The 26,337-nt window shown below is 59.1% G+C and overlaps 1 protein-coding gene across 8 annotated transcripts; it reads left to right on the forward strand.

The window, feature by feature from the left end:
• Positions 1-952: 952 nt before the first annotated feature.
• On the forward strand, positions 953-26,314 carry ABCA7 (ATP binding cassette subfamily A member 7). Of its 8 annotated transcripts, none has more exons than XM_015122322.3 (48): positions 953-1,046; positions 1,445-1,590; positions 2,074-2,276; positions 2,359-2,452; positions 2,676-2,817; positions 2,909-3,021; positions 3,160-3,242; positions 3,590-3,670; positions 3,883-4,093; positions 4,176-4,315; positions 4,499-4,615; positions 5,052-5,219; positions 5,484-5,713; positions 6,722-6,898; positions 7,270-7,492; positions 7,625-7,846; positions 7,921-8,122; positions 9,307-9,417; positions 9,681-9,852; positions 11,222-11,353; positions 11,456-11,595; positions 11,741-11,878; positions 12,234-12,418; positions 12,506-12,578; positions 13,345-13,547; positions 13,808-13,856; positions 14,025-14,129; positions 14,212-14,366; positions 14,595-14,719; positions 14,805-14,903; positions 15,123-15,377; positions 15,928-15,960; positions 16,086-16,263; positions 16,351-16,520; positions 16,911-17,088; positions 17,318-17,433; positions 18,194-18,338; positions 18,426-18,549; positions 19,539-19,668; positions 19,741-19,861; positions 19,944-20,006; positions 22,800-22,906; positions 23,186-23,327; positions 24,294-24,428; positions 24,510-24,613; positions 24,913-25,005; positions 25,673-25,913; positions 26,012-26,314. In XM_015122322.3, the coding sequence occupies exons 3-48, from the start codon at positions 2,211-2,213 to the stop codon at positions 26,165-26,167; spliced, it is 6,447 nt and encodes a 2,148-aa protein (XP_014977808.3). In that variant the 5' UTR covers positions 953-1,046; positions 1,445-1,590; positions 2,074-2,210; the 3' UTR covers positions 26,168-26,314. The 8 variants fall into 8 exon arrangements, with proteins under 8 accessions (XP_014977808.3, XP_014977810.3, XP_014977807.3 ...); XM_015122324.3 differs by having other exon boundaries at positions 2,204-2,276; XM_015122321.3 differs by having other exon boundaries at positions 1,445-1,581.
• Positions 26,315-26,337: the final 23 nt, after the last annotated feature.

The following is a 26,337-nucleotide window of genomic DNA, read 5'->3' on the forward strand; positions in this document are numbered from 1 at the left end:
GGAAAATGTCCAGTTCACCACTGGGAGGAGGAGTAAAAGCTGAAGCCACAGGTGAGTCTGGGTGGAATGAATGATTTGAAGGGCCGGGACTTGGGGTAGAGGGAGAGGCTGGGCTTCCTGGCCAGTTGGAGAGGAAGCAGTTGCCTCAAAGGCTCTCGATGCGCTCCGGCTGCACCCTGCCTCACAGCGCAAGCCTCCTGGCCTCAGCCTGGATGTCTCCCCGCTAGCGAACTCCTATTTATCCCCAAAGCCCCAACGGCAGTGCCACCGCCCTCCGCCGTGGGAGCCCTCCCCGCGCTTCTCACTCTCCCCAGCGCTTTCAAAGCTGTGGACCCACACACTCCCATTTCAGCTTCACCTCCAGCCTGTGAAATAAACTCCTCTTCCAGAGTGGGAAACGGGTTTTCCTCAAGATCAGGGTAACCCATTATGACCTGAGCCTCTAGAATGTTGGCCCCCCTCCTTCTGCCATCGCCTTGTCCAACTGCAGAAACCGAGAAGCGTTCGTGGAATGAATGAACGAACGAATGATTCTAGTGGAACCCCCACTTTGCAGATGGACAAGTAGAGTCCCAGAGTCTGGACTAGACTAGAGAGAGCCTGGCCAGCCCCGGGGACAGCAGGGACAGAGGGAACTCTTGCAATCCGGAGCTGCGGTATTGCAGCCGGCTATGCAACGTGGGGAGGCAGCCTGGCTCCCCAAAGACAGCTCAGCCTCTTTCCCGGAGGCCGGTCCGCCTGGGACCAGCCGGGCACCCCGCCACCCTACGGTGATGCAGCAAGAACCGCGCGGTCCCTTTAAGAAACCCGGCTCAGCGAGGCCCTTCTGTGATCCCGCCTCCTCCCTCGGCTCGCGCAGCTCCGACGGAGCCGTCCCGTGAGTGACGGGCAGGCCGCCCAATAGCAGCGTGCAGAGGCAAGGGCGTGGCCCGGCGCTGCTAACTGCGCGGGGAAGCTCGGGGCACTTGGCTTAAGTAAGGGCGCCGCGCTCCCTGCCTGCTGCTGGGCGGGGGAAAGGCGGCAAGAGCTGGGGAGCCCCTGGAACGGTGAGAAGGACTCGGAGAGGGAGGAAGCCCCGAGACTCGAGAATGCGGGGTTGGGGCCGGGAGGGATGCACGTTCCCTGGGAATTAGGGGGTCCAGTCTCTGACCCTTCCTTTCCTTCCGGTGAGTGTTGAGGGCGGCTGAATTGACCACTAATTCTCAAGGAGGCCATCGGACATCTAGGACTCTTAAGAGGGCCTTTGCCAATCACACACCTGCAGCCCCCGGCCCGTTAGAACTGCACTCTCCCTTGCCTTATTTTACAAATGGAGAAACTGAGGCCGCTCCCCCAGATCCTAAGTCCCGCTTGATGTAAAGGAAAGAATCCTGGCGTAAGGGTCTGGGTCCGAGGTCCCAGCTCCGGCCCGGTCACCTTTAGCAACTTCCTGCCCCTCTGTCAGCTTCAGATTCTCCATCTGTGTCAGCGGTGAACCGGCCCATTGTAAAGAGATCAGGAATCGCTGGCTCCAGGAGTCTCTATCCCAGCCCCTTCGCCTGACTCTTCCTCTGGCTCCTGCGGTCCTTCTGAGCGATCATGGTACATAAGGTGTGGGCAGAGCTGGGGTCGTGTCTCCAGCTGTGCGACTGCCTCTCTGGGTGCCTGCGTTTTTTCTCTTGGGCCTCGGTTTCCACTTCTGTAGAGTGGGGTGATATCTAGCACTTCCTCTGGGCGTGTGAAATGTCCAGCGCTGCCAATATTTGTCGCTGTTATTTTTGGAGAACAGTGAGGGGAAAGGAACCCTTGCCTGGGCTGGGCCAGGCAGGAGGCTGGGGGTCAGGACCTGGAAGAGGCTTCCAGGTGAGGCTTGCGGTGCAGCCTGGTGACGACAGCGCTAAGCCCAAACTCGGTCCCTGGAGGATTAGAGGATGGTCTTTAAGTCCCCAACTGTCAGCTCTACGCAGAGCGACAGTCCTGGCAGCCAATGAGATGCGAGGACGGCTGCGGGTGGAGCTCCCATTGGTTTACTCCACCCCTGGGGGTAGCGGAGTCCCTTTATCAAGTGACTAGTGTTCGCCTGACTCTAATCAGAGCTTCCAGGAACGCTGCGCTGTGGGATAGAGGAATGAGGTTCAGAGAAGGGCAGAGAGTTGCCCACAGCTGCATCGCATGTCTTCAGCCCGACCGTTGTCCTGACCTCTCTGTCCCATCCCCCGCCCAGTCTCACCATGGCCTTCTGGACACAGCTGATGTTGCTGCTCTGGAAGAATTCCATGTATCGCCGGAGACAGCCGGTAACACCCCGGTGTGCGGCCAGGGCCGGGTGGGCCGGCAGCCCCTACTGTCCCCCACCATCTCCCACCTATTCTCCCCCAGGTGCAGCTTCTGGTCGAATTGCTGTGGCCTCTCTTCCTCTTCTTCATCCTGGTGGCTGTTCGCCACTCCCACCCGCCCCTGGAGCACCATGAATGTGAGCCCCCCCAGCGGCCAGGCACTTTGCCTGTGTAGGGGAAGGCAGACGGGTCCCCCGAGCACAGGGATCCCCAGTGCATGTCAGGGAGCTTTCACCAGACCGCCAATACATGGCATGGGAGTGAGCTCTCCGTCGCTGGAGGCATACAAGCAGTGCCGGGCGACCCGATGGGGGTGGAGTCAGAGTCCACGGGGCCTCAGCACCGGGCATCTCCCCGCAGGCCACTTCCCCAACAAGCCACTGCCATCGGCGGGCACCGTGCCCTGGCTCCAGGGTCTCATCTGTAACATGAACAACACCTGCTTCCCACAGCTGACACTGGGCGAGGAGCCCGGGCGTCTGAGCAACTTCAACAATTCCCTGTGAGCCAGAGGCAGTGGGTGTGGCCAGCCTGCAAACGAGGGGCTGCAGTGCCTGCCGGAACCCTGCCTCCTGCCCTCTCTCTGTCCCCAGGGTCTCCCGGCTGCTAGCCGATGCCCGCACTGTGCTGGGAGGGGCCAGTGCCCACAGGACGCTGGCTGGCCTGGGGAAGCTGATCGCCATGCTGAGGGCTGCACCCAGCACAGGTGAGGAGGCCGGGGGGCCTCTGGCAGGGCTGAGCTCTGAGCCTCGACTTGCCCGGCCATGAAATGGGCACAGGGTGGGGGTGGGTGCCTCAGGCCACCGTCCCCCCAGCCCCATGCTCCTGTGTGCTCCTCCCCCAGCCCGGCCTCAACCAACCAAGCAGTCTCCACTGGAACCACCTATGTTGGACGTCGCGGAGCTGCTGACGTCATTGCTGCGCATGGTAGGGTGTGGGGACGGGACCGCGCTGACTTCCTGGGACGCTACACTGGGAATGTCCTGGCACTGCACCACCCCAGGCCAAGGACCTCCCGTTCCAGGCATCCAGGCTGTCCCTGGTCCCTGCAGTGATGCTTCTTGTCCTGTCTGGGCCCAGACAGAGTGTGTCTGACCCGGTGATGAAGACTTGTCTGTGAGATCTCGAATGAGTCCCTGTGTCTCTCAGAGCCTCAGTTTCCCTATTTGTAAAGTGAGGGCTATGATAGTATGGTCTGCCTGGGAACTGGCCAGAGCGCTGGACCCCTAGTGAGCGCTCAAAGTCATTGTCACCCTTGTGGTCTTTCTCCCCAGGAATCCCTGGGGTTGGCACTGGGCCAAGCCCAGGAGCCCTTGCAGAGCTTGTTGGAGGCAGCTGAGGACCTGGCCCAGGAGGTACGAGGCCCCACCCATCCTCAACCCCCATGCAGGCAACGTTGGCAGGCAGCCTGCACCGGGAGGGTCTCGGGCAGCCCGGACACTTCTCTTGGGTGGGTCTTCAGGAGAATTAGCAAGAGAGGGAGAGGCTGCCCCTGACCCAGTGCCCTGCCCTGGTTAGGGCTTGAAGTTGGGATCGCTGCCAGCTCCGTCTGGTGACCTCTCTCTAGATCCTGGCGCTGCCTAGCCTGGTGGAGCTTCAGGCACTGCTGCACAGACCCCGAGGGACTGGTGGGCCCCTGGAGTTGCTGTCTGAGGCCCTCTGCAGTGCCAGGGGACCTAGCAGCACAGTGGGCCCCTCCCTCAACTGGTATGAGGCTAGTGACCTGATGGAGCTGGTGAGACAGGAGCCAGAATCAGCCCTGCCGGACAGCAGCCTGAGTGAGTGACTGACCTTGGTTTCCCCTCCTGGGAAGTGGAGCGGTGGACATGGGGGCAGGGCCTCATGGCACCTCCATCCCAGGCCCCGCCTGCTCAGAGCTGATTGGAGCCCTGGACAACCATCCGCTGTCCCGCCTGCTCTGGAGACGCCTGAAGCCTCTGATCCTGGGGAAGCTGCTGTTTGCACCAGATACACCTTTTACCCGGAAGCTCATGGCCCAGGTGGGGGTAGCCTGGATGCTGGGGCGGGAGGGTGGCAGCCAGAGCCTATCCAGTACACTCAGTCCAGTGGCTCAGAGCCAGGCCAGAGGGTCATGGAAACTGGGTTTGAAGAAGTAGGAGTTAGCTGATGGAAGGAGATCAGCACGTGTGAAGGATCATTAGTGGAGGGGGTGCTGTCCGCAGGTGAACCGGACCTTTGAGGAGCTGGCCCTGCTGAGGGATGTCCAGGAGGTGTGGGAGGTGCTGGGACCCCGGATCTTCACCTTCATGAACGACAGTTCCAATGTGGCCATGCTGCAGGTGTGTGCGGGGCGGGGGAGGCGAGATGTGGCTCCCTGGTGGAGAGGGCAGACGGGCCCGGTGGATGGGAAGGCGGGCTCCATGCAGACCCCACTTTGGTGTTGGTGGTGTTTTTTTTTTTTTTTTTTTTTAAAGAGATGGAGTCTCGCTCTGTTGCCCAGGCTGGACTGCAGTGGCGAGATCTTGGCTCATTGCAACCTCCACCTCCTGGATTCAAGCAATTCTCCTGCTTCAGCCTCACAAGTAGCTGGGATCACAGGCATGTGCCAACGCTCCCAGCTAATTTTTGTATTTTTAGTAGAGACCATGTTGGCCAGGCTGGTCTGGAACTCCTGGCCTCAAGTGATCCGCTCACCTTGGCCTCCCAAAGTGCTGGGATTACAGGCATGAGCCACTGCGCCTGATCCAGACTCTCACTTTCACCTGCGCCCCCCAGCGGCTCCTGCAAGTGCAGGACGAAGGAAGAAGGCAGCCCACGCCTGGAGGCCAGGACCGCATGGAGGCCCTGCGATCCTTCCTGGACCCTGGGAGCGGTGGCTACAGCTGGCAGGACGCACATGCTGATGTGGGGCGCCTGGTGGGCACGCTGGGCCGAGTGGCGGAGGTGAGGGGCCGTCCACCTGCGGGGTCTGTTTCAGCGTGGAGGCAGGGCCCACCCTGGGGTTCCCACCCTGGTGTTCCCAGGGAGAGGGAGGCGGGCCCGGCCTTAGTAAGAGCCTGGGATTTGCAGAGATCTCAGGAGGGAGCCGGTCCCACACTGGGCCTATAAGGGGAAAACATGGCACAGCCCCGAGGTCCAGGGGGAGCAGCGGAGTGGTCTAGGAGGCAGGCAGACCCCAGCGCCTAGGACTCACCCCGCATCCCACAGTGCCTGTCCTTGGACAAGCTGGAGGCGGCACCCTCAGAGGCAGCCCTGGTGTCGCGGGCCCTGCAACTGCTCGCGGAACATCGATTCTGGGCCGGCGTCGTCTTCTTGGGACCTGAGGATTCTTCAGACCCCACTGAACACCCAACCCCAGACCTAGGCCCGGGTCACGTGCGCATCAAAATCCGCATGGACATTGACGTGGTCACCAGGACCAATAAGATCAGGGACAGGTCAGGCGAGAGTGGGGGGGGGGGAGGAGGAGGGACTGGGCGGGGCCAAGAGCGTGGTGGGTGGGGCCAGGCAGCATTCAGCCTATTGGAGACCATGATAGACAGGATCTGGGCTGTATCAACAGCGGTATAGTAGCCAGAGCCCAGGGCTCCTTAGACCAATAGGGGCCCGTGATAGGCGGGGCCTAGGTGCATGAGGGGCGTGGCCATGGGCCTGGGATAAGATTAGAGCAGGTATAGGTTGAGGGCAATGGTGGGCGGAGCCAAGTGTATCATTACACCCCTGGAATAAGGGTGGAGCTGAAATTGCACCGGGTGCTGAGCACAGTAGATCCCGCCTGTCATCTCAGAACTTTGGGAGGCCAAGGTGGGAGAATCTCTCGAGGACAGGTGTTCGAGACTAGCCCGGGCAATACAGTGAGGCCCCCGCCCCCCACCACCCCCACCAACCTCAAGAAAAATGTCTTTAAAAATTAGCCACCATGGGCCGGGCGTGGTGGCTCACGTCTGTAATCCCAGCACTTTGGGAGGCCGAGGCGGGAGGATCACGAGGTCAGGAGATCGAGACCATCCTGAGTAATACGGTGAAACCCCATCTCTACTAAAAAATACATAAAATTAGCCGGGCGTGGTAGCACACGCCTGTAGTCCCAGCTACACGGGAGGCTGAGGCAGGAGAATCCCTTGAACCCGGGAGGCAGAGGTTGCAGTGAGCCGAGATGGCCGCACTGCACTCCAGCCTGGGCGATAGAGCGAGAGTCCGTCTCAAATAAATAAATAAATAAATAAATAAATAAATAAATAAAATTAGCCAGGCGACTTGGGCGGCAGAGGTGGGAGGATCACTTGATCCCGGGAGGTCACGGCTGCAGTGAGCTATGATCGCAGCTCTTCACTCCAGCCTGGGCGACAGGGCAAGACCCAGTCTCAGAAAAAAAAGTTATTCAGGGCGGGGCCCTGAGAGTTTCTAGCCCTTCCCTACAACCTGCCACCATACCCCTCTCGCAGGTTTTGGGACCCTGGCCCAGCTGCGGACCCCTTGACCGACCTGCGCTACGTGTGGGGCGGCTTCGTGTACCTGCAGGACCTGGTGGAGCGCGCAGCCGTCCGCGTGCTCAGCGGCGCCGTCCCCCGGGCCGGCCTCTACCTGCAGCAGATGCCCTATCCGTGCTATGTGGATGACGTGTGAGCTCTGGCACCCCTCCCCGCTGTCCCCCGCGGCGGGAAGGTCCCGGGTGTAGGGGTGAGCCCAGGCTCTGTTGGGAACCTTTCTGCGGTCCAGGCTGCGAACTTGGCACCTTTACACCACTCCACGTGACCTGCTACAGCGGGAGGAGCAGGGGACTCTGAGGGTCTGGGGTCTCCCGGCACAGGCAGAGCCTGGCCTGCACTGATGCCTGGGAGCCCGAGGCTGGCTGGATCAGGGTCCAAGGAACAGGGAGGCGAATCTTCCCGTCTTGAGATCCCGGGACACGAACCAGTCGTGCCAGATGGTGGGGGGAGTGGGGCAGTCTGCGGAGGGTCTCTGGCCTCCACCCCAGCCGTCCCCACCCCAGGTTCCTGCGTGTGCTGAGCCGGTCGCTGCCGCTCTTCCTGACGCTGGCCTGGATCTACTCCGTGACGCTGACGGTGAAGGCCGTGGTGCGGGAGAAGGAGACACGGCTGCGGGACACCATGCGCGCCATGGGGCTCAGCCGCGGGGTGCTCTGGCTCGGCTGGTTCCTCAGCTGCCTCGGGCCCTTCCTGCTCAGCGCCGCGCTGCTGGTTCTGGTGCTCAAGGTGGGCGCGCGTCGGCCTGCCCAGTTGCAGAATGAGTGCGCAGGAGGGTGGCAGGCAGAAGCTGCCCCGCGTGGGTGCGCGCCCCCCGGGCCAATCCAGGAGCTGGACCTGAGCTCCCATCGCCTCCCACAGCTGGGGGACATCCTCCCCTACAGCCACCCGGGCGTGGTCTTCCTGTTCTTGGCGGCCTTCGCCGTGGCCACGGTGACCCAGAGCTTCCTGCTCAGCGCCTTCTTCTCCCGCGCCAACCTGGCTGCGGCCTGCGGCGGCCTGGCCTACTTCTCCCTCTATCTGCCCTACGTGCTGTGCGTGGCTTGGCGGGACCGGCTGCCGGCGGGTGGCCGCGTGGCCGCGGTGAGAGCCCGGTCGGGCGTGGGTGGGGGACGCACCCCGCCTCGGCCGCTCACTGACCGCCCGCTTTTCTGCAGAGCCTGCTGTCGCCCGTGGCCTTCGGCTTCGGCTGCGAGAGCCTGGCGCTGCTGGAGGAGCAGGGCGAGGGCGCGCAGTGGCACAACGTGGGCACCCAGCCCACAGCAGACGTCTTCAGCCTGGCCCAGGTCTCTGGCCTTCTGCTGCTGGACGCGGCGCTCTACAGCCTCGCCACCTGGTACCTGGAAGCCGTGTGCCCAGGTGGGCCGTAGGGCACGGGGCTCTGGGCCAAGTCGCACCTGCTTTGCGGGGGGATGGGCTAGGGGCGTGACCTCCAGGCCGTTTGGTACCCAGAGACTTATTCCCTTGGAGAGAAGGCGGGGCTTCCTGGCACAGGCATGCAGGTGGCTGCACTGGAGGGGTGCGGCCTGAGGCAGGTGGTGGGTGGGGTTTCTTAGCCCCTACACCTGGACGCCCTGATTCCAGGTGTGTGGCCAGAAGCTGGCACAGTCGCTGGGCACTGTAGCTCACACTTGTAATACCAGCACTTTGGGAGGCCGAGGCGGGAGGATCGCTTGAGTCCAGGAGTTTGAGACCAGGCTGGGCAACATAGTGAGACTCCATCTCTACAAAAAGTTAGCTGGGCGTGGTGGCACGCACCTGTAGTCCCAGCTACTTGGAAGGATGAGGTGGGAGGATCACTTGAGCCTAGGAGGTCCCGACTGCAGTAAGCCATGATCGTACCAGCCTGGGCGACAGAATGAGACCCCCATCTGCTAAAAAAAAAAAAACAAAAAAACTGGGACAGGTGCGGTGGCTCACGCCTGTAATCCCAGCACTTTGGGAGGCTGAGGCAGGCGGATCACCTGAGGTTGGGATATCGAGACCAGCCTGACCAACATGGAGAAGCCCCATCTCTACTAAAAATACAAAATTAGCCAGGCGTGGTGGCGCATGCCTGTAATCCCACCTACTCAGGAAGGCTGAGGCAGGAGAATTGCTTGAACCCGGGAGGTGGAGGTTGTGGTGAGTCAAGATCGAGCCACTACACTCCAGCATGGGCAACAAGAGTGAAACTCAGTCTCAAAAAAAAAAAAAGGCTGGACGCGGTGGCTCACGCCTGTTATCCCAGCACTTTGGGGAGGCCGAGGCAGGCAGATCACGAGGTCAGGAGATGGAGACCATCCTGGCTAACACGGTGAAACCCCGTCTCTACAAAAAACTGGCCAGGCGTGGTGGTGGGTGCCTGTAGTCCCAGCTACTCAGGAGGCTGAGGCAGGAGAGTGGTGTGAACCCGGGAGGCAGAGCTTGCAGTGAGCGGAAATCGTGCTACTGCACTCCAGCCTGGGGACAGAGCGAGACTCCGTCTCAAAAAAAAAAAAAAAAAAAAAAACTTGTACATTCCGGGGGGTGGGCTAAGTGATAACCAGTGCCCCTCCCCCCAGGCCAGTATGGGATCCCTGAACCATGGAATTTTCCATTTCGGAGGAGCTACTGGTGTGGACCTCGGCCCCCCAAGAGTCCAGCCCCGTGCCCCACACAGCTGGACCCAAAGGGTGAGGCCCTACAAGGCTTAATAGCTGGTTTCCCACTTAGATGCCCAGTTCTGCCCGCAAAACGAGATTCCACAGATGCCAATGTCAATGACCTGGACACCCCAACCCTCACGCCTGCCCTGAACACACTGCAGTCCCCAAGCTCCCCCAACTTTTATAGGCCCCAGCCCAGCAGGTCCCGGATTCCACAGCCTAGCTCTAAGGGACTTGCAGGCACCGGGACACCCATGACCTCCATGGCTGAGTCCATCCCGTCTCTGCAGTGCTGGTGGAGGAGGCACCGCCTGGCCTGAGTCCTGGCGTCTCCGTTCGCGGCCTGGAGAAGCACTTTGCTGGCAGCCCGCAGCCAGCCCTGCGGGGACTCAGCCTGGACTTCTACCAGGGCCACATCACCGCCTTCCTGGGCCACAACGGGGCCGGCAAGACCACGACACTGTGAGTGCCCCCACCACTCCTTCCCTTCCCTTGGGCCTCAGCTTCTCTAGCCATTCAATGGGAAAGGGATCAGAAGGTTCCCATACACCCGAATGGGAGAGAAACCACATCTCTACTAAAAATACAAAAATAAGCCAGGTGTGGTGGTGCGTGCCTGTAATCCCAGCTACTCGGGAGGCTGAGGCAGGAGAATCACTTGAACCCAGGAGGCGGAGGTTGCAGTGAGCCAAGACTGTGCTGTTGCACTCCAGCCTGGGCAACAGAGCAAGACTCTGTCTCAAAAAAATAAAAATAAACAAATAAATAAAAATGAGGCTATCACAGGGTTTTGGATGTAGCATTTAATAGGTGCTCTGTGGCCAGGCGCGGTGGCTCACACCTGTAATCCCAGCACTTTGGGAGGCCGAGGCGGGCGGATCGCGAGGTCAGGAGATCGAGACCATCCTGGCTAACACGGTGAAACCCCATCTCTACTAAAAATGCAAAAAATTAGCCGGGCGAGGTGGCGGGCGCCTGTAGTCCCAGCTACTCGGGAGGCTGAGGCAGGAGGATGGCGTGAACCCGGGAGGCGGAGCCTGCAGTGAGCCGAGATCGTGCCACTGCACTCCAGCCTGGGGGACAGAGCTAGACTCCACCTCAAAAAAAAAAAAAAAAAAAAAATTTCTTAGAAAGTTCTTTTTTTTTTTTTTTTGAGACGGAGTCTCGCTCTGCCGCCCAGGCTGGAGTGCAGTGACTGGATCTCAGCTCACTGCAAGCTCCGCCTCCCGGGTTCACGCCATTCTCCTGCCTCAGCCTCCCGAGTAGCTGGGACTACAGGCGCCCGCCACCTCGCCCGGCTAGTTTTTCGTATTTTTCAGTAGAGACGGGGTTTCACCGTGTTAGCCAGGATGGTCTCGATCTCCTGACCTCGCGATCCGCCCGTCTCGGCCTCCCAAAGTGCTGGGATTACAGGCTTGAGCCACCGCGCCCGGCCAGAAAGTTCTAAAAGAGGCCAGGCCTGCGCAGTGGCTCATGCCTGTAATCCCAGCACTTTGGGAGGCTCAGGTGGGCGGATCAGGAGGTAAGGAGATCGAGAACATCCCGGCTAACACGGTGAAACCCCGTCTCTACTAAAATACAAAAATAATTAGCCGGGCGTGGTGGCAGGTGCCTGTAGTCCCAGCTACTCAGGAGGCTGAGGCAGGAGAATGGCGTGAACCCAGGAGGCAGAGCTTGCAGTGAGCCGAGATCACCCCACTGCACTCCAGCCTGGATGACAGATAGAGACTCCGTCTCAAAAAAAAAAAAAATTTAAAAAGTAAAAATAGGTGCTCTGTAACTGTTGACGCACTCTGTGAAGGGGGCTGCTCTGAGACCCCTCTGCCCACAGGTCCATCTTGAGTGGTCTCTTCCCACCCAGTGGTGGCTCTGCGTTCATCCTGGGCCACGACGTCTGCTCCAGCATGACCGCCATCCGGCCCCACCTGGGCATCTGTCCCCAGTACAACGTGTTGTTTGACATGTGCGTCTCGGCAGGCCCAGAGTGCAGTGGTGGGAAGGGGCTGGACGCCGTCTGGGACTCTGCCTGCCACGTGGGTCACTCTGCTCTGTGCACTGGCCACAGGCTGACCGTGGGCGAGCACATCTGGTTCTATGGGCGGCTGAAGGGTCTGAGTGCCGCTGTGGTGGGTCCCGAGCAGCACCGTCTGCTGCAGGACGTGGGGCTGGTCTCCAAGCAGAGTGTGCAGACTCGCCACCTCTCTGGTGAGCCCAATCCCTAGGGAGGGGGGCTGGGGGAATCTCACAGGGAGGGGGGCTGGGGGAAGCCAGGTATTGAGGTCCATGTGAGTAGGCAGCCCTGCCCAAGGCTGGGTGCAACACACTGAGGTCCCTTCCCCATCTCTACCAGGTGGGATGCAACGGAAGCTGTCTGTGGCCATTGCCTTTGTGGGTGGCTCCCAAGTTGTTTTCCTGGATGAGCCTACAGCTGGTGTGGATCCTGCTTCCCGCCGCGGCATTTGGGAGCTGCTGCTCAAATACCGAGAAGGTCAGAGCTGGGGATTCTGCTTGAGGGGCCAGAAAAGGTTTCTGACAAGGAAGTGCTGGGGATGGGGTTTTGAGGAATGAGTAGGAGTTTGCTACATGTGGACCCCACTTCTTGCTATGGCATTTAGGGGCTGCTGCTCAAATACCAAGACAGTAAGAGTTGGGGGTAGCCAGAGGTTCCCCTGGATTCTGCCTAAGGGGCCAGGAAAGGTTTCTGACAAGGAGGTTCTGGGGATGAGGTTTTGAGGGATGAATAGGAGTTTGCTTCATGGGGCAGACAACTCCTGGCAGAGGCCCCAGCTCGGGCAAAGACCCGGTGGCCTGATGGTAGTTGTGGGTTGGTCCCCCATGCCTAGGTCGCACACTGATCCTCTCCACCCACCACCTGGATGAGGCGGAGCTGCTGGGAGACCGTGTGGCTGTGGTAGCGGGGGGTCGCTTGTGCTGCTGTGGCTCCCCACTCTTCCTGCGTCGTCAACTGGGCTCTGGCTACTACCTGACGCTAGTGAAGGCCCGCCTTCCCCTGACCACCAGTGAGAAGGTGGGGACCAGCCTTCTCCTCACCCCTGACCTCCAGGACTCTGTTCAGCCCTGAAGGCCTAGTTACTTGGTGCCTCTCTGCCCGCAGGCTGACACTGACATGGAGGGCAGCATGGACACCGGGCAGGAAAAGAAGAACAGCAGCCAGGGCAGCAGAGTCGGTGAGGGCCGGGGTGGGAGACCCAGAGCGGGTGGGCAGTGGGGTGGTTGTGCCTTAATTTGAGGAGAAGGAGGGGGAGGGGGAGGAAGAAAAGGGGGAGGAGGGGGGAAGGAGGAGGAGGAGGAAGATGAGGGAGGAGGAGGAGAGGGAGGGGGAGTGGGAGGAGGAAGAGGGGGAGGAAGAGGAGGAGGGCAGTTGCAGACCTGAGCCGATGTCCCCCATCCCTGGGCTGAGCCTGAACCATGAGATGAATTTGAACACTGACCCCACCTTTAACCCAACCAGGGCTGAGCCCAGAGACAAACCTACCCCAACCTCCTACCCTAGGTCCAGCGCTGCCCTCAAGTTCTTTTTTTGTTTGTTTTTGAGTCTTGCTCTGTTGCCCAGGCTGGAGTGCAGTGGTGTGATCCTGGCTCACTGCAACCTCTGCCTCCTGGGTTCAAGCATTTCTCCTGCCTTAGCCTCCCGAGTAGCTGGAGTTACAGGTGGGTGCCACCATGCCTGGCTAATTTTTGTATTATTGGTAGAAATGGGGTTTCACCATGTTGGTCAAGCTGGTCTCAAACTCCTGACCTCAAGTGATCCCCCTATCTCGGCCTCCAAAGTGTGGGGATTACAGGTGTGAGCCACTGCACCTGGCCTAAGTTCTTAACCTTGATCTCTGCCTGCAGGGACAGTCCCCTCACAGGTCACCAATGCCTCTTCCCCAGGGAGACTGGGGTGGGGCGTGAGCTGGGGCTCTCTGAAGCACCCCTCTGTCCACACAGGCACTCCTCAGCTGCTGGCCCTGGTGCAGCACTGGGTGCCCGGGACACGGCTGGTGGAGGAGCTGCCACACGAACTGGTGCTGGTGCTGCCCTACACGGGTGCCCATGACGGCAGCTTCGCCACACTCTTCCAAGAGCTAGACACGCGACTGGCAGAGCTGAGCCTCACTGGCTACGGGATCTCCGACACCAGCCTCGAGGAGGTGTGAGGCCTGGGTGCTGGTGAGGTGGGGCCAGAAGGAGGGCTGCCTGGAGGAGGTGGTGTTTTGAAGGATGAATAGCAGTGTGTTTATGAGCAGCAAGGACATTCAGGGAGGAGGCATGGCACATGAGGAGCTCTGGTGGCTCAGATGTCCCTTGGGAAGGTCCGGGGGACCCATGGTGTAGGAGGGGTGGGGGGCTCATAAGCCCCCAGTTCCCCCTGTGGGTGTCCAGGCTCTGAGCCCCCCGCTTGTCTCCCCAGATCTTCCTGAAGGTGGTGGAGGACTATGCTGCGGACACAAATACGGAGGGTGCGGCCGCAGCTCCCTGACCCCTGACCCCGATCCAGAGTGGGACTGAAACCAAGTTCCCATCCCTGGCTTAGTCTGGTCCAAGGCATAGCGTTTACCCCTATGCCTGATTTCTGATCCCCCGATCTGTGATCTTCAACTTTGACCCTGACCCCAATGGCCCTGCAGATGGCAGCTGTGGGCAGCACCCGTGCACGGGCATTGCTGGCCTAGATGTGACCCTGCGGCTCAAGATGCCACCGGAAGAGACAGTGCTGGAGAATGGGGAGCCAGGTAAGTCCTCCCCAGTGGCCCTGTGGTTCTCCCAGCCCCCCACCCATAGCAGCGTGAGCACTGACCCTCTCATCCCTCACAGCTGGGTCAGCCCCAGAGACCCAGGCCCTGCAGGGCTCTGGGCCAGACACCGTGGGCCGGGTACAGGGCTGGGCACTGACCCGCCAGCAGCTCCAGGCCCTGCTTCTCAAGCGCTTTCTGCTTGCCCGCCGCAGCCGCCGCGGCCTGTTTGCGCAGGTGAGGGGGGCCAGCACCAGGGAGTCGCATGGGAGTCCCTGAGTTCCCTACCCTGGCCATCCACTCAGTGGCCTAATTCAAACCCTTACCCTCGTGTGTATTCCCAACCCAGAGCACATTTACTGAGGGCACTGGGGAGCCATGGGTGGTTGTAGAGCATGAGCAGGGACAGGGGCAAGCAAGCCTGGAAGGTGGGTGGAAGCAGCAGCTGATGGGCTGGTCCCCCAGATCGTGCTGCCTGCCCTCTTTGTGGGCCTGGCCCTTGTGTTCAGCCTCATCGTGCCTCCTTTCGGGCACTACCCGGCTCTGCGGCTCAGTCCCACCATGTACGGTGCTCAGGTGTCTTTCTTCAGGTGGGTGCAGAAGGAAGGGGCTGGTGGCAGGAAGACTAAGGATCTGGGGGTACAGCCCTGATCCTCCATCTCCCCTCACACACAGCGAGGACGCCCCGGGGGACCCTGGACGTGCCCGGCTGCTCGAGGCACTGCTGCAGGAGGCAGGACTGGAGGAGCCCTCCGTGCAGAATAGCTCCAACAGGTGACGGCATCTCGTTGGCCTGGACCTTGCCCCTCTCTGGCCTCAGTTTTCCCATCTCGTCCCTGGCCAAGGGGCCTCAGGGGGAACCCGAAGCATCCCCTGTGCCCACCTGGGAGCTGGGAGCCTCTGTGTCTCCAGGAGCCCCCAGAAGCTGGGTGCTCACAGACCCGCACCTTGACCCTGCCGGGCCCCTGAGTGTGCACAGCCCATTGTCTGCAGGTTCTCGGCGCCAGAAGTTCCTGCTGAAGTGGCCAAGGTCTTGGCCAGTGGCAACTGGACCCCAGAGTCTCCTTCCCCAGACTGCCAGTGTAGCCGGCCCGGCGTCCGGCGCCTGTTGCCCGACTGCCCGGCTGCAGCTGGTGGTCCCCCTCCACCACAGGCAGTGAGCAGCTCCGGGGAAGTGATTCAGAACCTGACGGGCCGGAACCTATCTGACTTCCTGGTGAAGACCTACCCGCGCCTGGTGCGCCAGGGGTGAGCCATGCCCCGGGACTCAGTTTCCCTGGCTATAGCGTGGGTCCTTGGGTTGGTAGGGCTGGTGTGGTACTGGGGGAGGTGGCGGAGAGGTTGGATGCCCAGCCTGGGGCTCTGGGCTGGGGGTCCTGTGTGCCCTCCTCTACTCTTTTTTTTTTTTTTTGAGATGGAGTCTCCCTCTGTCACCCAGGCTGGAGTGCAGAGGCGTGATCGCAGCTCACTGCAACCTCCACCTCCCAGGTTCAAGCAATTCTCCTGCCTCAGCCTCCCAAGTAGCTGGGACTGCAGGCATGTGCCAGTGCACCTGGCTAATTTTTGCATTTTTAGTAGAGACAGGGTTTCACCGTGTTGCCAGGCTGGTCTCGAACTCCTGACCTCAGATGATCCACCTGCCTTGGCCTCCCCAAGTGCTGGGATTACAGGCGGGAGCCACCGCGCCTGGCCTTCTTTTCTCTTTTTGTCTCACCCTTGACTCTGCAGGCCCCTCTCACCGTTTCTCTCTGTCCCACATCCCTGCCTCTGCCTGTGTCTCTGTCCGTCTCTCCCACAGCCTGAAGACTAAGAAGTGGGTGAATGAGGTCAGGTGAGGAGGGGTCTAGCTTGGGGTCCCCTGCCCCAGTTCCACTCCCGTGCCCTCTGCCTGCCCCCTGGGAGCTCTCCCAGCCCCCCGGCCCTCAGCTCCCCTTCCCTGCCTGCATGGCCTCATAGGTATGGAGGATTCTCGCTGGGGGGCCGAGACCCAAGCCTGCCCTCGGGCCAAGAGTTGGGCCACTCAGTGGAGGAGTTGTGGGCGCTGCTGAGCCCCTTGCCTGGCGGGGCCCTCGACCGTGTCCTGAATAACCTCACAGCCTGGACTCACAGCCTGGATTCTCAGGACAGCCTCAAGGTGGGAACTGGGGGTGACAGGTGGGTGTCCTGTCACAGCAAGGTCCAACCCCATTTTCCTGACCCTATGACCTTGACCCCCACCCAGATCTGGTTCAACAACAAAGGTTGGCACTCCATGGTGGCCTTTGTCAACCGAGCCAACAACGCACTCCTACGTGCTCACCTGCCCCCAGGCTCGGCCCGCCACACCCACAGCATCACCACACTCAACCACCCCTTGAACCTCACCAAGGAGCAGCTGTCTGAGGCCGCACTGTGAGTCCCTCCACCCTTCATGTCCTACCCTTTCTCCGTTTGTCGTTTGAGGTGGTGGGAACTGGATTTGAACCCTGACATACTCTTGCTTTATAAATGGGGGACAGAAACTGTTCCTCTGCTCCCTAAACCAGGGAAATGGGACCTCCTCAGGCTCCACGGGCCCCAGCCTCCCCAACACATCCTCGTCCCACCAACCTTTATCCTGTCTTGAGACCTGTACAACCTCTGCTGCCAAATCCCAGGCACTGTCATCCCTAAATTGCCCCCACCATCTCTGCCACTGCTGACTGCCCCATAGACCTTTGTCCCATCAATGGCGTGTTCAGCTCTGCTCTGAGCAACCCATGCGCCCTCACCCTACAATAGCCCTCATGTCCTCACCTCCAGGATGGCCTCCTCGGTGGATGTCCTCGTCTCCATCTGTGTGGTCTTTGCCATGTCCTTCGTCCCGGCCAGCTTCACTCTTGTCCTCATTGAGGAGCGAGTCACCCGAGCCAAGCACCTGCAGCTCATGGGGGGCCTGTCCCCCACCCTCTACTGGCTAGGCAACTTTCTCTGGGACATGGTGCGGGGGCTGCTTGGATGGGTGGGGGCCCAGCCACTGCTTGCCACTGCCCTGTCTGGCCCCTTCTAGGCAGGGGCTTGTCCAAGATGGCCTGGGTAAAGTCTTAAGGATTGTGGGAGACTTTGTGTCCTCCTTCTCAAAAAGCAAGGAGGTCAGGGTGGGAATAGGGCTGAGGGTGGTAGTCCCCACCCCTTCACACTGATAAAGGTAACTGCCATCTCCAATGCAGTGTAACTATTTGGTGCCAGCGTGCATCGTGGTGCTCATCTTTCTGGCCTTCCAGCAGAGGGCATATGTGGCCCCTGCCAACCTGCCTGCTCTCCTGCTGTTGCTACTACTGTATGGGTGAGGACCCCAGTCCCTCAGGGCCTATTCTTACTGCCCCTTACTGCCTTCCCCATCAATGCTGCTGAGAGAACTCTACAGCAGCTCCCAAGGAGAGGATATGGAGGTCTGGGGTGATACCATGTGTGATCCAATTCAGTAGTGTGCCAAGGTGGCCTTAAAAGCTCATCTTGTCCTGACTCATATTAATAGAGGTCTAAGGCAGCCCACGCCTGTAATCCCAGCACTTTGGGAGGTTGAGGCAGGAGGACTGCTTGAGGTCAGGAGGGCAACATAGAGAGCCTTTTCTCTAAAAAGAAAGAAAGGGCTGGGCACAGTGGCTCACGCCTGTAATCCCAGTACTTTGGAAGGCCAAGGCAGGCAAATCACAAGGTCAGGAGATGGAGACGATCCTGGCTAACATGGTGAAACCCCGTCTGTACTAAAAATATAAAAAAATTAGCCAGGCGTGGTGGCCTGCACCTATAGTCCCAGCTACTCGGGAGGCTGAGGCAGGAGAATGGCGTGAACCCAGGTGGCAGAGCTTGCAGCAAGCCAAGATTGCACCACTGCACTCCAGCCTGGGCGAAAGAGTGAGACTCAATCTCAAAAAATAAAAAAATAGAAAGAGAGAAAGAGAAAGAAAAAAAAAAAAAACAGACATGTGCTTTGGGTGAAAATGTCGAGGTCTAAGGCAGAGAAGATGGGAATGGAGATTTTTATTCCTCTCTGGGCTTCTCAGTCTGAGTAGTTACTCCAGTGACTCCTATTGTCCCTTCAGCTGGTCGATCACACCGCTCATGTACCCAGCCTCCTTCTTCTTCTCCGTGCCCAGCACGGCCTATGTGGTACTCACCTGCATAAACCTCTTTATTGGCATCAATGGAAGTATGGCCACCTTTGTGCTTGAGCTCTTCTCTGATCAGGTGGGGCACCATGAGGCTGGGGCTTGGGCTGGGTTGGGTTGTTGGACTCAGCCCCTAACCAACATCCCTCTTGCTGCCCTTGAGCAGAAGCTGCAGGAGGTGAGCCGGATCTTGAAACAGGTCTTCCTTATCTTCCCCCACTTCTGCTTGGGCCGGGGGCTCATCGACATGGTGCGGAACCAGGCCATGGCTGATGCCTTTGAGCGCTTGGGTGAGAACTTCCTGTCAGATGGGGCCATGGCTACAGATAGCTAGCACCCTTGGAGACCTAGAGTTAATTATACACAGTGGAGACAAACAGCCCCGCCAGGGAGACAGCCAGGATTCTTAGGTGGCCGCAAGATTGGGCCAAGTTGGAGGTATAAGAAAGCAGCCATGGCCGGGCGCGGTGGCTCAAGCCTGTAATCCCAGCACTTTGGGAGGCCGAGACGGGCGAATCACGAGGTCAGGAGATCGAGACCATCCTGGTTAACACGGTGAAACCTCGTCTCTACTAAAAATAAAAAAAACTAGCCGGGCGAGGTGGCGGGCGCCTGTAGTCCCAGCTACTCGGGAGACTGAGGCAGGAGAATGGCGTAAACCTGGGAGGCGGAGCTTGCAGTGAGCTGAGATCCGGCCACTGTACTCCAACCTGGGCGGCAGAGCGAGACTCCGTCTCAAAAAAAAAAAAAAAAAAAAAAAACAAGAAAGCAGCCATATTGTAATCCCAGCACTTTGGAAGGCTGAGGCGGGCGGATCACAAGGTCAGGAGATCGAGACTACCCTGGCTAACACGGTGAAACCCCGTCTCTACTAAAAATACAAAAAATTAGCCGGGCGTGGTGGTGCGCACCTGTAGTCCCAGCTACTCAGAGGCTGAGGCGGGAGAATGGCATGAACCCAGGAGTCGGAGCTTGCAGTGAGCCAAGATCGCGCCACTGCACTCCAGCCTGGGCGACACAGCGAGAATTGATCTCAAAAAAAAAAAAAAAAAGAAAGCAGCCATATAAAGTTAATTCTGTCTTAGATTACATCACAAGAGGCCTAAGCCTCTAATTAAGGAAGGTGATAAAACTTCTGTTTTCTATGCCAATTAGACTCCAGCTGAGTGGCCTATCCAATTTGTGCTCCTTTCCCTTAAGAATCCAGAGTGACATGGACGGTGAAGGGGCCAGAAACCAAGACTCTCATGGACCCAGTCCCTCTTTTCTATATCCACAGGAGACAGGCAGTTCCAGTCACCCCTGCGCTGGGAGGTGGTCGGCAAGAACCTCTTGGCCATGGTGATACAGGGGCCCGTCTTCCTTCTCTTCACACTGCTGTTGCAGCACCGAAGCCAACTCCTGCCACAGTTAGTCAGGTCTACAGAGAGGGTGGCAGGGGCCAAGGACCTACTTTAGGCCCACATATGTTCTGTCCCCAGACCCAAGGTGAGGTCCCTGCCACCCCTGGGATTGGAGGATGAAGATGTAGCCCGTGAACGGGAGCGGGTGGTCCGAGGAGCCACCCAGGGAGATGTGTTGGTGCTGAGGAACTTGACCAAGGTAGGTGTGGCCAGGTTGACTGCTGGGTTGGGGGGGCTCCCACTGGCCCACTCACCTTTCTGAAGGACCTGCACTCTTCCAGGTATACCATGGGCAGAGGATGCCAGCTGTTGACCGTTTGTGCCTGGGGATCCCCCCTGGTGAGGTGAGTCCAGGGGTGGAGGCCTGGTGCAGGGAAAGTGAGAGGCTGCCCTACTGAGTGCCCTCCCCATCATCCTTTACTGAACACCTACTATGTGCCCACGGCCCTTTATTGAGCAACTACTGTGCATCCACCACCTTTTATTGGGCACCTACTGTGTGCCAATATTTGTGCTCCTATTTTTATTTTATTTTATTTTATTTTATTTTATTTATTTTTTTGAGACGTAGTCTCTCTCTGTCGCCCAGGCTGGAGTGCAGTGGCACCATCTCGGCTCACTGCAAGCTCCACCTCCTGGCTTCATGCCATTCTCCTGCCTCAGCCTCCCAAGTAGCTGGGACTACAGGCGCCCACCACCACGCCCGGCTGATTTTTGTATTTTTAGTAGAGACGGGTTTTCACTGTGTTAGCCAGGATGGTCTCGATCTTCTGACCTCGTGATCCGCCCACCTTGGCCTCCCAAAGTGCTAGGATTACAGGCATGAGCCACTGCGCCTGGCCTTTTTTTTTTTTTTTTTTAGAGACAGAGGCTCGCTCTGTCGCCCAGGCTGGAGTGCAGTGGCCGGATCTCAGCTCACTGCAAGCTCCGCCTCCCGGGTTTACGCCATTCTCCTGCCTCAGCCTCCCAAGTAGCTGGGACTACAGGCGCCCACCACCTCGCCCGGCTAGTTTTTTGTATTTTTTAGTAGAGACGGGGTTTCATCGTGTTAGCCATGATGGTCTCGATCTCCTGACCTCGTGATCTGCCCACCTCAGCCTCCCACAGTGCTGGGATTACAGGTGTGAGCCACCGCGCCTGGTCTGTGCTTTTATTTTGAGCCAGCAAAACCTCATTAAGCACCTACTGCCTGCTTACATCTATTAAACACACACTGTGCTCACTAAAGAGGTGTACTGAATACTTTTGTGTCCATCAGCGTTTATCAAATACCAATAGAATTTACTGGACCCTTGTTATATACACATCTATATCAAGCACTTGTCACAGCCAACATTGATCAGGCACCTGCTTTGTACCAGTTCACATTCAAGCACCCTTGAACTATGTGCAAATTTATTTGCTGTGTGCCACTTATTGGCCACCTACTAGGGCTGGTATACATCTGCAAACAAGTGCTGTTTGTTAGCACACATTGCAGTATGTGTGTGTGTGTGTATATATATGGGATTTATAGATATATAAAAATATAAATATAAATATAAATAGGAATTTATATATATATATAATATATATATATTTCTTTTGAGATGGAGTCTTGCTGTCACCCAGCCTGGTGTGCCATGGCGCAATCTTGGCTCACTGTAACCTCTGCCTCCCGGGTTCAAGCAATTTTCCAGCCTCAGCCTCCCGAGTAGCTGGGACCACAGGCACACACCACCATGCCCAGCTAATTTTTGTATTTTTAGTAGAGACGGGGTTTCACCATGTTGGCCAGGCTGGTCTTGCACTCAACCTCAAATGATCCACCCACCTTGGCCTCCCAAAGTGCTGGGATCACAGGTGTGAGCCACCACACCTGGCCTTTTTTTTTTTTTTTTTTTTTTTTTTTTTGAGACAAAGTCTCGCTCTGCCACCCAGGCTGGAGTGCAATGGTGTGATCTCAGCTCACTGCAACCTCTGCCTCCCGGGTTCAGGCAATTCTCCTGCCTCAGCCTCCTGAGTAGCTGGGATTACAGGTATGCGCCACCACACCCGGCTACTTTTTGTATTTTCAGTACAGATAGGGTTTCACCATATTGGCCAGGCTGATCTTGAACTCCTGACCTCAGGTGATCTGCCCGCCTTGGCTTCCCAAAGTGCTGAGGTTACAGGTGTGAGCCACCAGGCCTGGCCGACAGTATATCGTTACTAAGCCCCTACTGTGTGCTGGTCAACCTCTCCACCTTGGGCTGACTGTGTACCCAGCCTAAGTACACACAGTATGCCAGGAAACATATGGAAAGCTCATGCCCTGATATTTGTTGAACACTTGCTGCATACGGCTTTTATGGGGGACCCACTGTGTGCCAAAAGCCATTCCCTGCTAAGTGACAGCTTTATGCCTCGCTACATACCCCAATATCTGCCCAGCTCCCCTGGGGCCCCAAACACGGCCCTCCATGTGGACACTCAGAAATCAGAGGTGCTGAGGCCGGGCGTGGTGGCTCACACCTGTAACCCTAGCACTTTGGAAGGCCAAGGTGGGAGGATCACTTGAGATCAGGAGTTCGAGACCAGCCTGGTCAACACGCCAAAACCCCATCTCTACTAAAAAATACAAAAAATTAGCTGGGCTTGGTGGTACACTACTGTAGTCCCAGCTACTCTGGAGCCTGAGACAGGAGAATTGCTTGAACCCAGGAGATGGAGGTTGCAGTGAGTCGAGATCGGGCCATTGCCCTTCAGCCTGGGTGACAAAGCAAGACTACGTCTCATAAAAAAACGAAAAGAAAAAAAGAGGCCGGGCGCGGTGGCTCACGCCTGTAATCCCAGCACTTTAGGAGGCCGAGGCAGGCGGATCACGAGGTCAAGAGATCGAGACCATACTAGCCAACATGGTGAAACCCCATCTCTACTAAAAAAAAAAAATACAAAAATTAGCTGGGCGTGGTGGTGCGTGGCCCCAGCTACTTGGGAGGCTGAAGCAGGAGAACTGCTTGAACCCGGGAGGCAGAGGTTGCAGTGAGCCAAGCTTGCGCCACTGCACTCCAGCCTGGGAAACAAGAGCAAAACTTGGTCTCAGAAAAAAAGAAATCAGAGGTGCTGGAACCAGGGCCTGAGGCCTCACTGAGTACCATCTGTGGGCATCCCTGCAGTGTTTTGGACTGCTGGGCGTGAACGGAGCAGGGAAAACGTCCACGTTTCGCATGGTGACTGGGGACACATTGGCCAGCGGGGGCGAGGCTGTGCTGGCAGGCCACAGGTGAGGGGCACCGGGTAGGGTCGGGGTGGGGCAGGGTTGGCCCTGACGTCCTTGTTCCCCATCCCTCCACCTCCCGTGCATGGACTGGGCTCATGGCCCCACACCTGCATGGTCTCTGGGACGCGTGCACCCCTACATCCCACACGCGGACCAGGCCCTGAGACACCCTTGTCCCTTACCATCGTGGCCCTGGATGGGTGGGCCCTGAGACCCCTGTGTTAGCCACCAGTATTGTCAGGGACTAGCCAGCTCTCTGAGCCCCCTGCATCCCCACCCCAGCGTGGCCCAGGAACCCAGTGCTGCACACCTCAGCATGGGCTACTGCCCTCAATCCGATGCCATCTTTGAGCTGCTGACGGGCCGTGAGCACCTGGAGCTGTTTGCGCGCCTGCGCGGTGTCCCGGAGACCCAGGTTGCCCAGGTGAGCCCACTCTGCCTCCACTGCTCTCACCTCCCAGGGCCCATCCGACTCAGGCCGTGCCCCTAAAGCCTGGCCCAATCCTGCACACTCTCGCCTTGGCTCCACCCCTGTCCCTGCCACCAGATCGTGCTTCCTTCCCTTATGCCTCTGTCACCCATCCTGGTCCAATAGGGATTTGGCTAGCCCGCTTCTTTGTCCCGCCCCACCAAGTTCCGACATTCTCATTGATCCACCGACCCTTTCTTCCGCTGCACGTAGCCCCTCTCTCCCTGAGTCTTCCTGCTGTAGCCCTGCCCACTTGCTCCTCTTCCGCCTCACCCCTGGGGCTTCGCACCTTTCTCGCTGGGTTCACCGTCAGCTTCTCACTCTGGCCGTTCCCAGTTTGCAGCCCTTTCACTGTCTCTTCTATCTGCCCGGGGGTCCTGGCTTTGCCCTGGCCTGCCCCACTCTCAGCCTTTCCCACCCCATGCCCTCTCTGGCCCGGCCCCATACCCCTGCTGGCTCCACCCACACCATGGCCCCGCCGATAGACATGTTGACTCCACCCACACCATGGACCCGCCCCACACTCATGCTGGCTCCACCCATACCATGGCCCTGCCCCATCTCATGCTGGCTCCACCCACACCATGGCCCCACCCCGTATTCATGCTGGCTCCACCCACACTATGGCTCTATCCCATAGCCATGTGGGCTCCACCCACACCATGGCCCCGCCCCATACCCATGCTGGCTCCACCCATTCCATGGCCCAGCTCCATACCCATCCCAGCTCCACCCACACCAAGGCCCCACCCCACACTCACGCTGCCCCCACCACACTATGGCTCTGTCCCATTCTCACATTTGCCCTGCCCCATGCCCACTGTGCCCCTGCTCCACACTCAGTGCTGGCCCCGCCACACTGTGGCCCTGCCCCTTAGTCATCAATATGAGTCCCATGCCCACTTTGGCCCCACCCCACAGACTGCTGGCTCGGGCCTAGCGCGCCTGGGACTCTCATGGTATGCAGACCGGCCGGCAGGCACCTACAGCGGAGGGAACAAACGCAAGCTGGCGACGGCCGTGGCACTGGTTGGGGACCCAGCCATGGTGTTTCTGGTGCGTGGGGGAGGTGCCGGGGTGGGGTAGGGCCCGCGACAGAGGCGGGGCCTTGCTTATGGGATTTTCCATGCTGCCCAGGACGAGCCGACCACAGGCATGGACCCCAGCGCACGGCGCTTCCTCTGGAACAGCCTTTTGGCCGTGGTACGGGAGGGCCGTTCAGTGATGCTCACCTCCCACAGGTGCGCCGGGCGCGGGTGTCCTGGGCTGTGGTTAAGGCGATCCAGGCCTAGAGAGAGATCCCCAAAACACAAGGCCACAGGGGATGGGGGGGTCCTGGCCCTGGTGGGGCGAGGGCGCCAGGACCCGGGGTGTAAGGACACACAGAGGTGGGACGCAGCGCCAGGATGAGAACGCTCTGGGGAAGGGTGGGGAGACGTCCACACCGGAAGGGTGGTCCAGGCCCGGGGAAGCAGGCAGTGTGGCGCCAGGCACAGGTGGTCCAGGCCTCAACAGAGCTCGTGGTGCCGGGTCCCGACAGCATGGAGGAGTGTGAAGCGCTCTGCTCACGCCTGGCCATCATGGTGAATGGGCGGTTCTGCTGCCTGGGCAGCCCGCAACATCTCAAGGGCAGGTGAGCGAGCGGGGCCTCCAGGCAGGTGTGGGGTGAGGGTGGGCACGTAGGTGGGCTCAGGGGAGAGGCCAGACGTAGGGCCAGGTGAGGAAAGTTTGGCTTCGACTGGAGAGATGGCCAGGGCTTTAGATTGTCCTGCAGGGGTGACTGAGGGGGCGAGACAGGCTGGGGTGTGCTCGGCGTGCAGGACCAGGAGCCGGGGGCTCTGGGTGGATTCAGAAGGCATAACCAGGTGTGCGCTGGAGCAGGTGCAGCCTGGAGAGGTGAGGGTGGGTTGATGGGTGGAGTTAGGGGAGGGCCGGTTATTGAGCGGGGCCATAGGAAAGTGGGTGGGGGTATTTATTGTGTGGGCGGGGGTAGGGTGCAAAGGCAAAAGAGGAGTGTCCAAAAGAAGAGTCAAGTGGAGTGATAGCTTCGAGAGCAGCCTGGGCAACCTAGGGAGACCCCATCTCTATAAAAAATTAATTAGCTGGACATGGCGATGTGTGCCTGTGGTCTCAGCTACGCGGGTGGGGGTGGGGGGACTGAGGTGGGAAGACCACTTGATCACTAACATAGGTACAAGGATGGGGCGGGGCCGGAGAGTAGTAGGGGCTGGAGGGTGAGCTGAGCTGAGGTGGGACCTGGGAAAGGCACTATCCGGTAGCCCTGGCCCCACTCACTGCAGATTCGCGGCCGGCCACACACTGACCCTGCGGGTTCCCGCCGAGAGGTCCCAGCCGGCAGCGGCCTTCGTGGCGGCCGAGTTCCCTGGGGCGGAGCTGCGCGAGGCACACGGATGCCGCCTGCGCTTCCAGCTGCCGCCGGGAGGGCGCTGCGCCCTGGCGCGCGTCTTTGGAGTGCTGGCGGTGCACGGCGCAGAGCACGGCGTGGAGGACTTTTCTGTGAGCCAGACGATGCTGGAGGAGGTGATCACGGCGCCGGGGTCGGGCTGGGGGAGGCAGGCTGGGGGCCAGGCCTGTGGGCTGACCGCCCCTCTTGTCCCCTCTGGACCGCCCACCGCCAGGTATTCTTGTACTTCTCCGAGGACCAGGGGAAGGATGAGGACGCAGAGGAGCACAAGGAGGCAGGAGTGGGAGTGGACCCCGCGCCAGGCCTGCAGCGCCCCAAACGCATCAGCCAGTTTCTCGATGACCCTAGCACTGAGGAGACTGTGCTCTGAGCCTCCCTCCCCTGCAGGGCCGCGGGGAGGCCCTGGGAATGGCAAGGGCAGGGTAGAGTGCCCAGGCGCCCTGGACTTAGGCTGGCAGAGGGGCTGGTGCCCTGGAGAAAATAAAGAGAAGGCTGGAGAGAAGCAGTGGTGGTGAAACCATGTGCATGTGTGTTCTTGCA

Source organism: Macaca mulatta, chromosome 19 (genome assembly GCF_049350105.2).
Source record: "Macaca mulatta isolate MMU2019108-1 chromosome 19, T2T-MMU8v2.0, whole genome shotgun sequence".
Lineage (NCBI taxonomy): Eukaryota > Metazoa > Chordata > Mammalia > Primates > Cercopithecidae > Macaca > Macaca mulatta.

Coding starts and splice junctions, on each gene's coding strand:
- ABCA7 (XM_015122322.3), top strand. CDS start 2,211: ATGGCCTTCTGGACACAGCTGATGTTGCTGCTCTGGAAGAATTCCATG. Junction 3,022..3,159: donor GAGGGCTGCACCCAGCACAG/GTGAGGAGGCCG, acceptor CTCCTCCCCCAG/CCCGGCCTCAACCAACCAAG. Junction 11,879..12,233: donor GCTGCTCAAATACCGAGAAG/GTCAGAGCTGGG, acceptor CCCCATGCCTAG/GTCGCACACTGATCCTCTCC.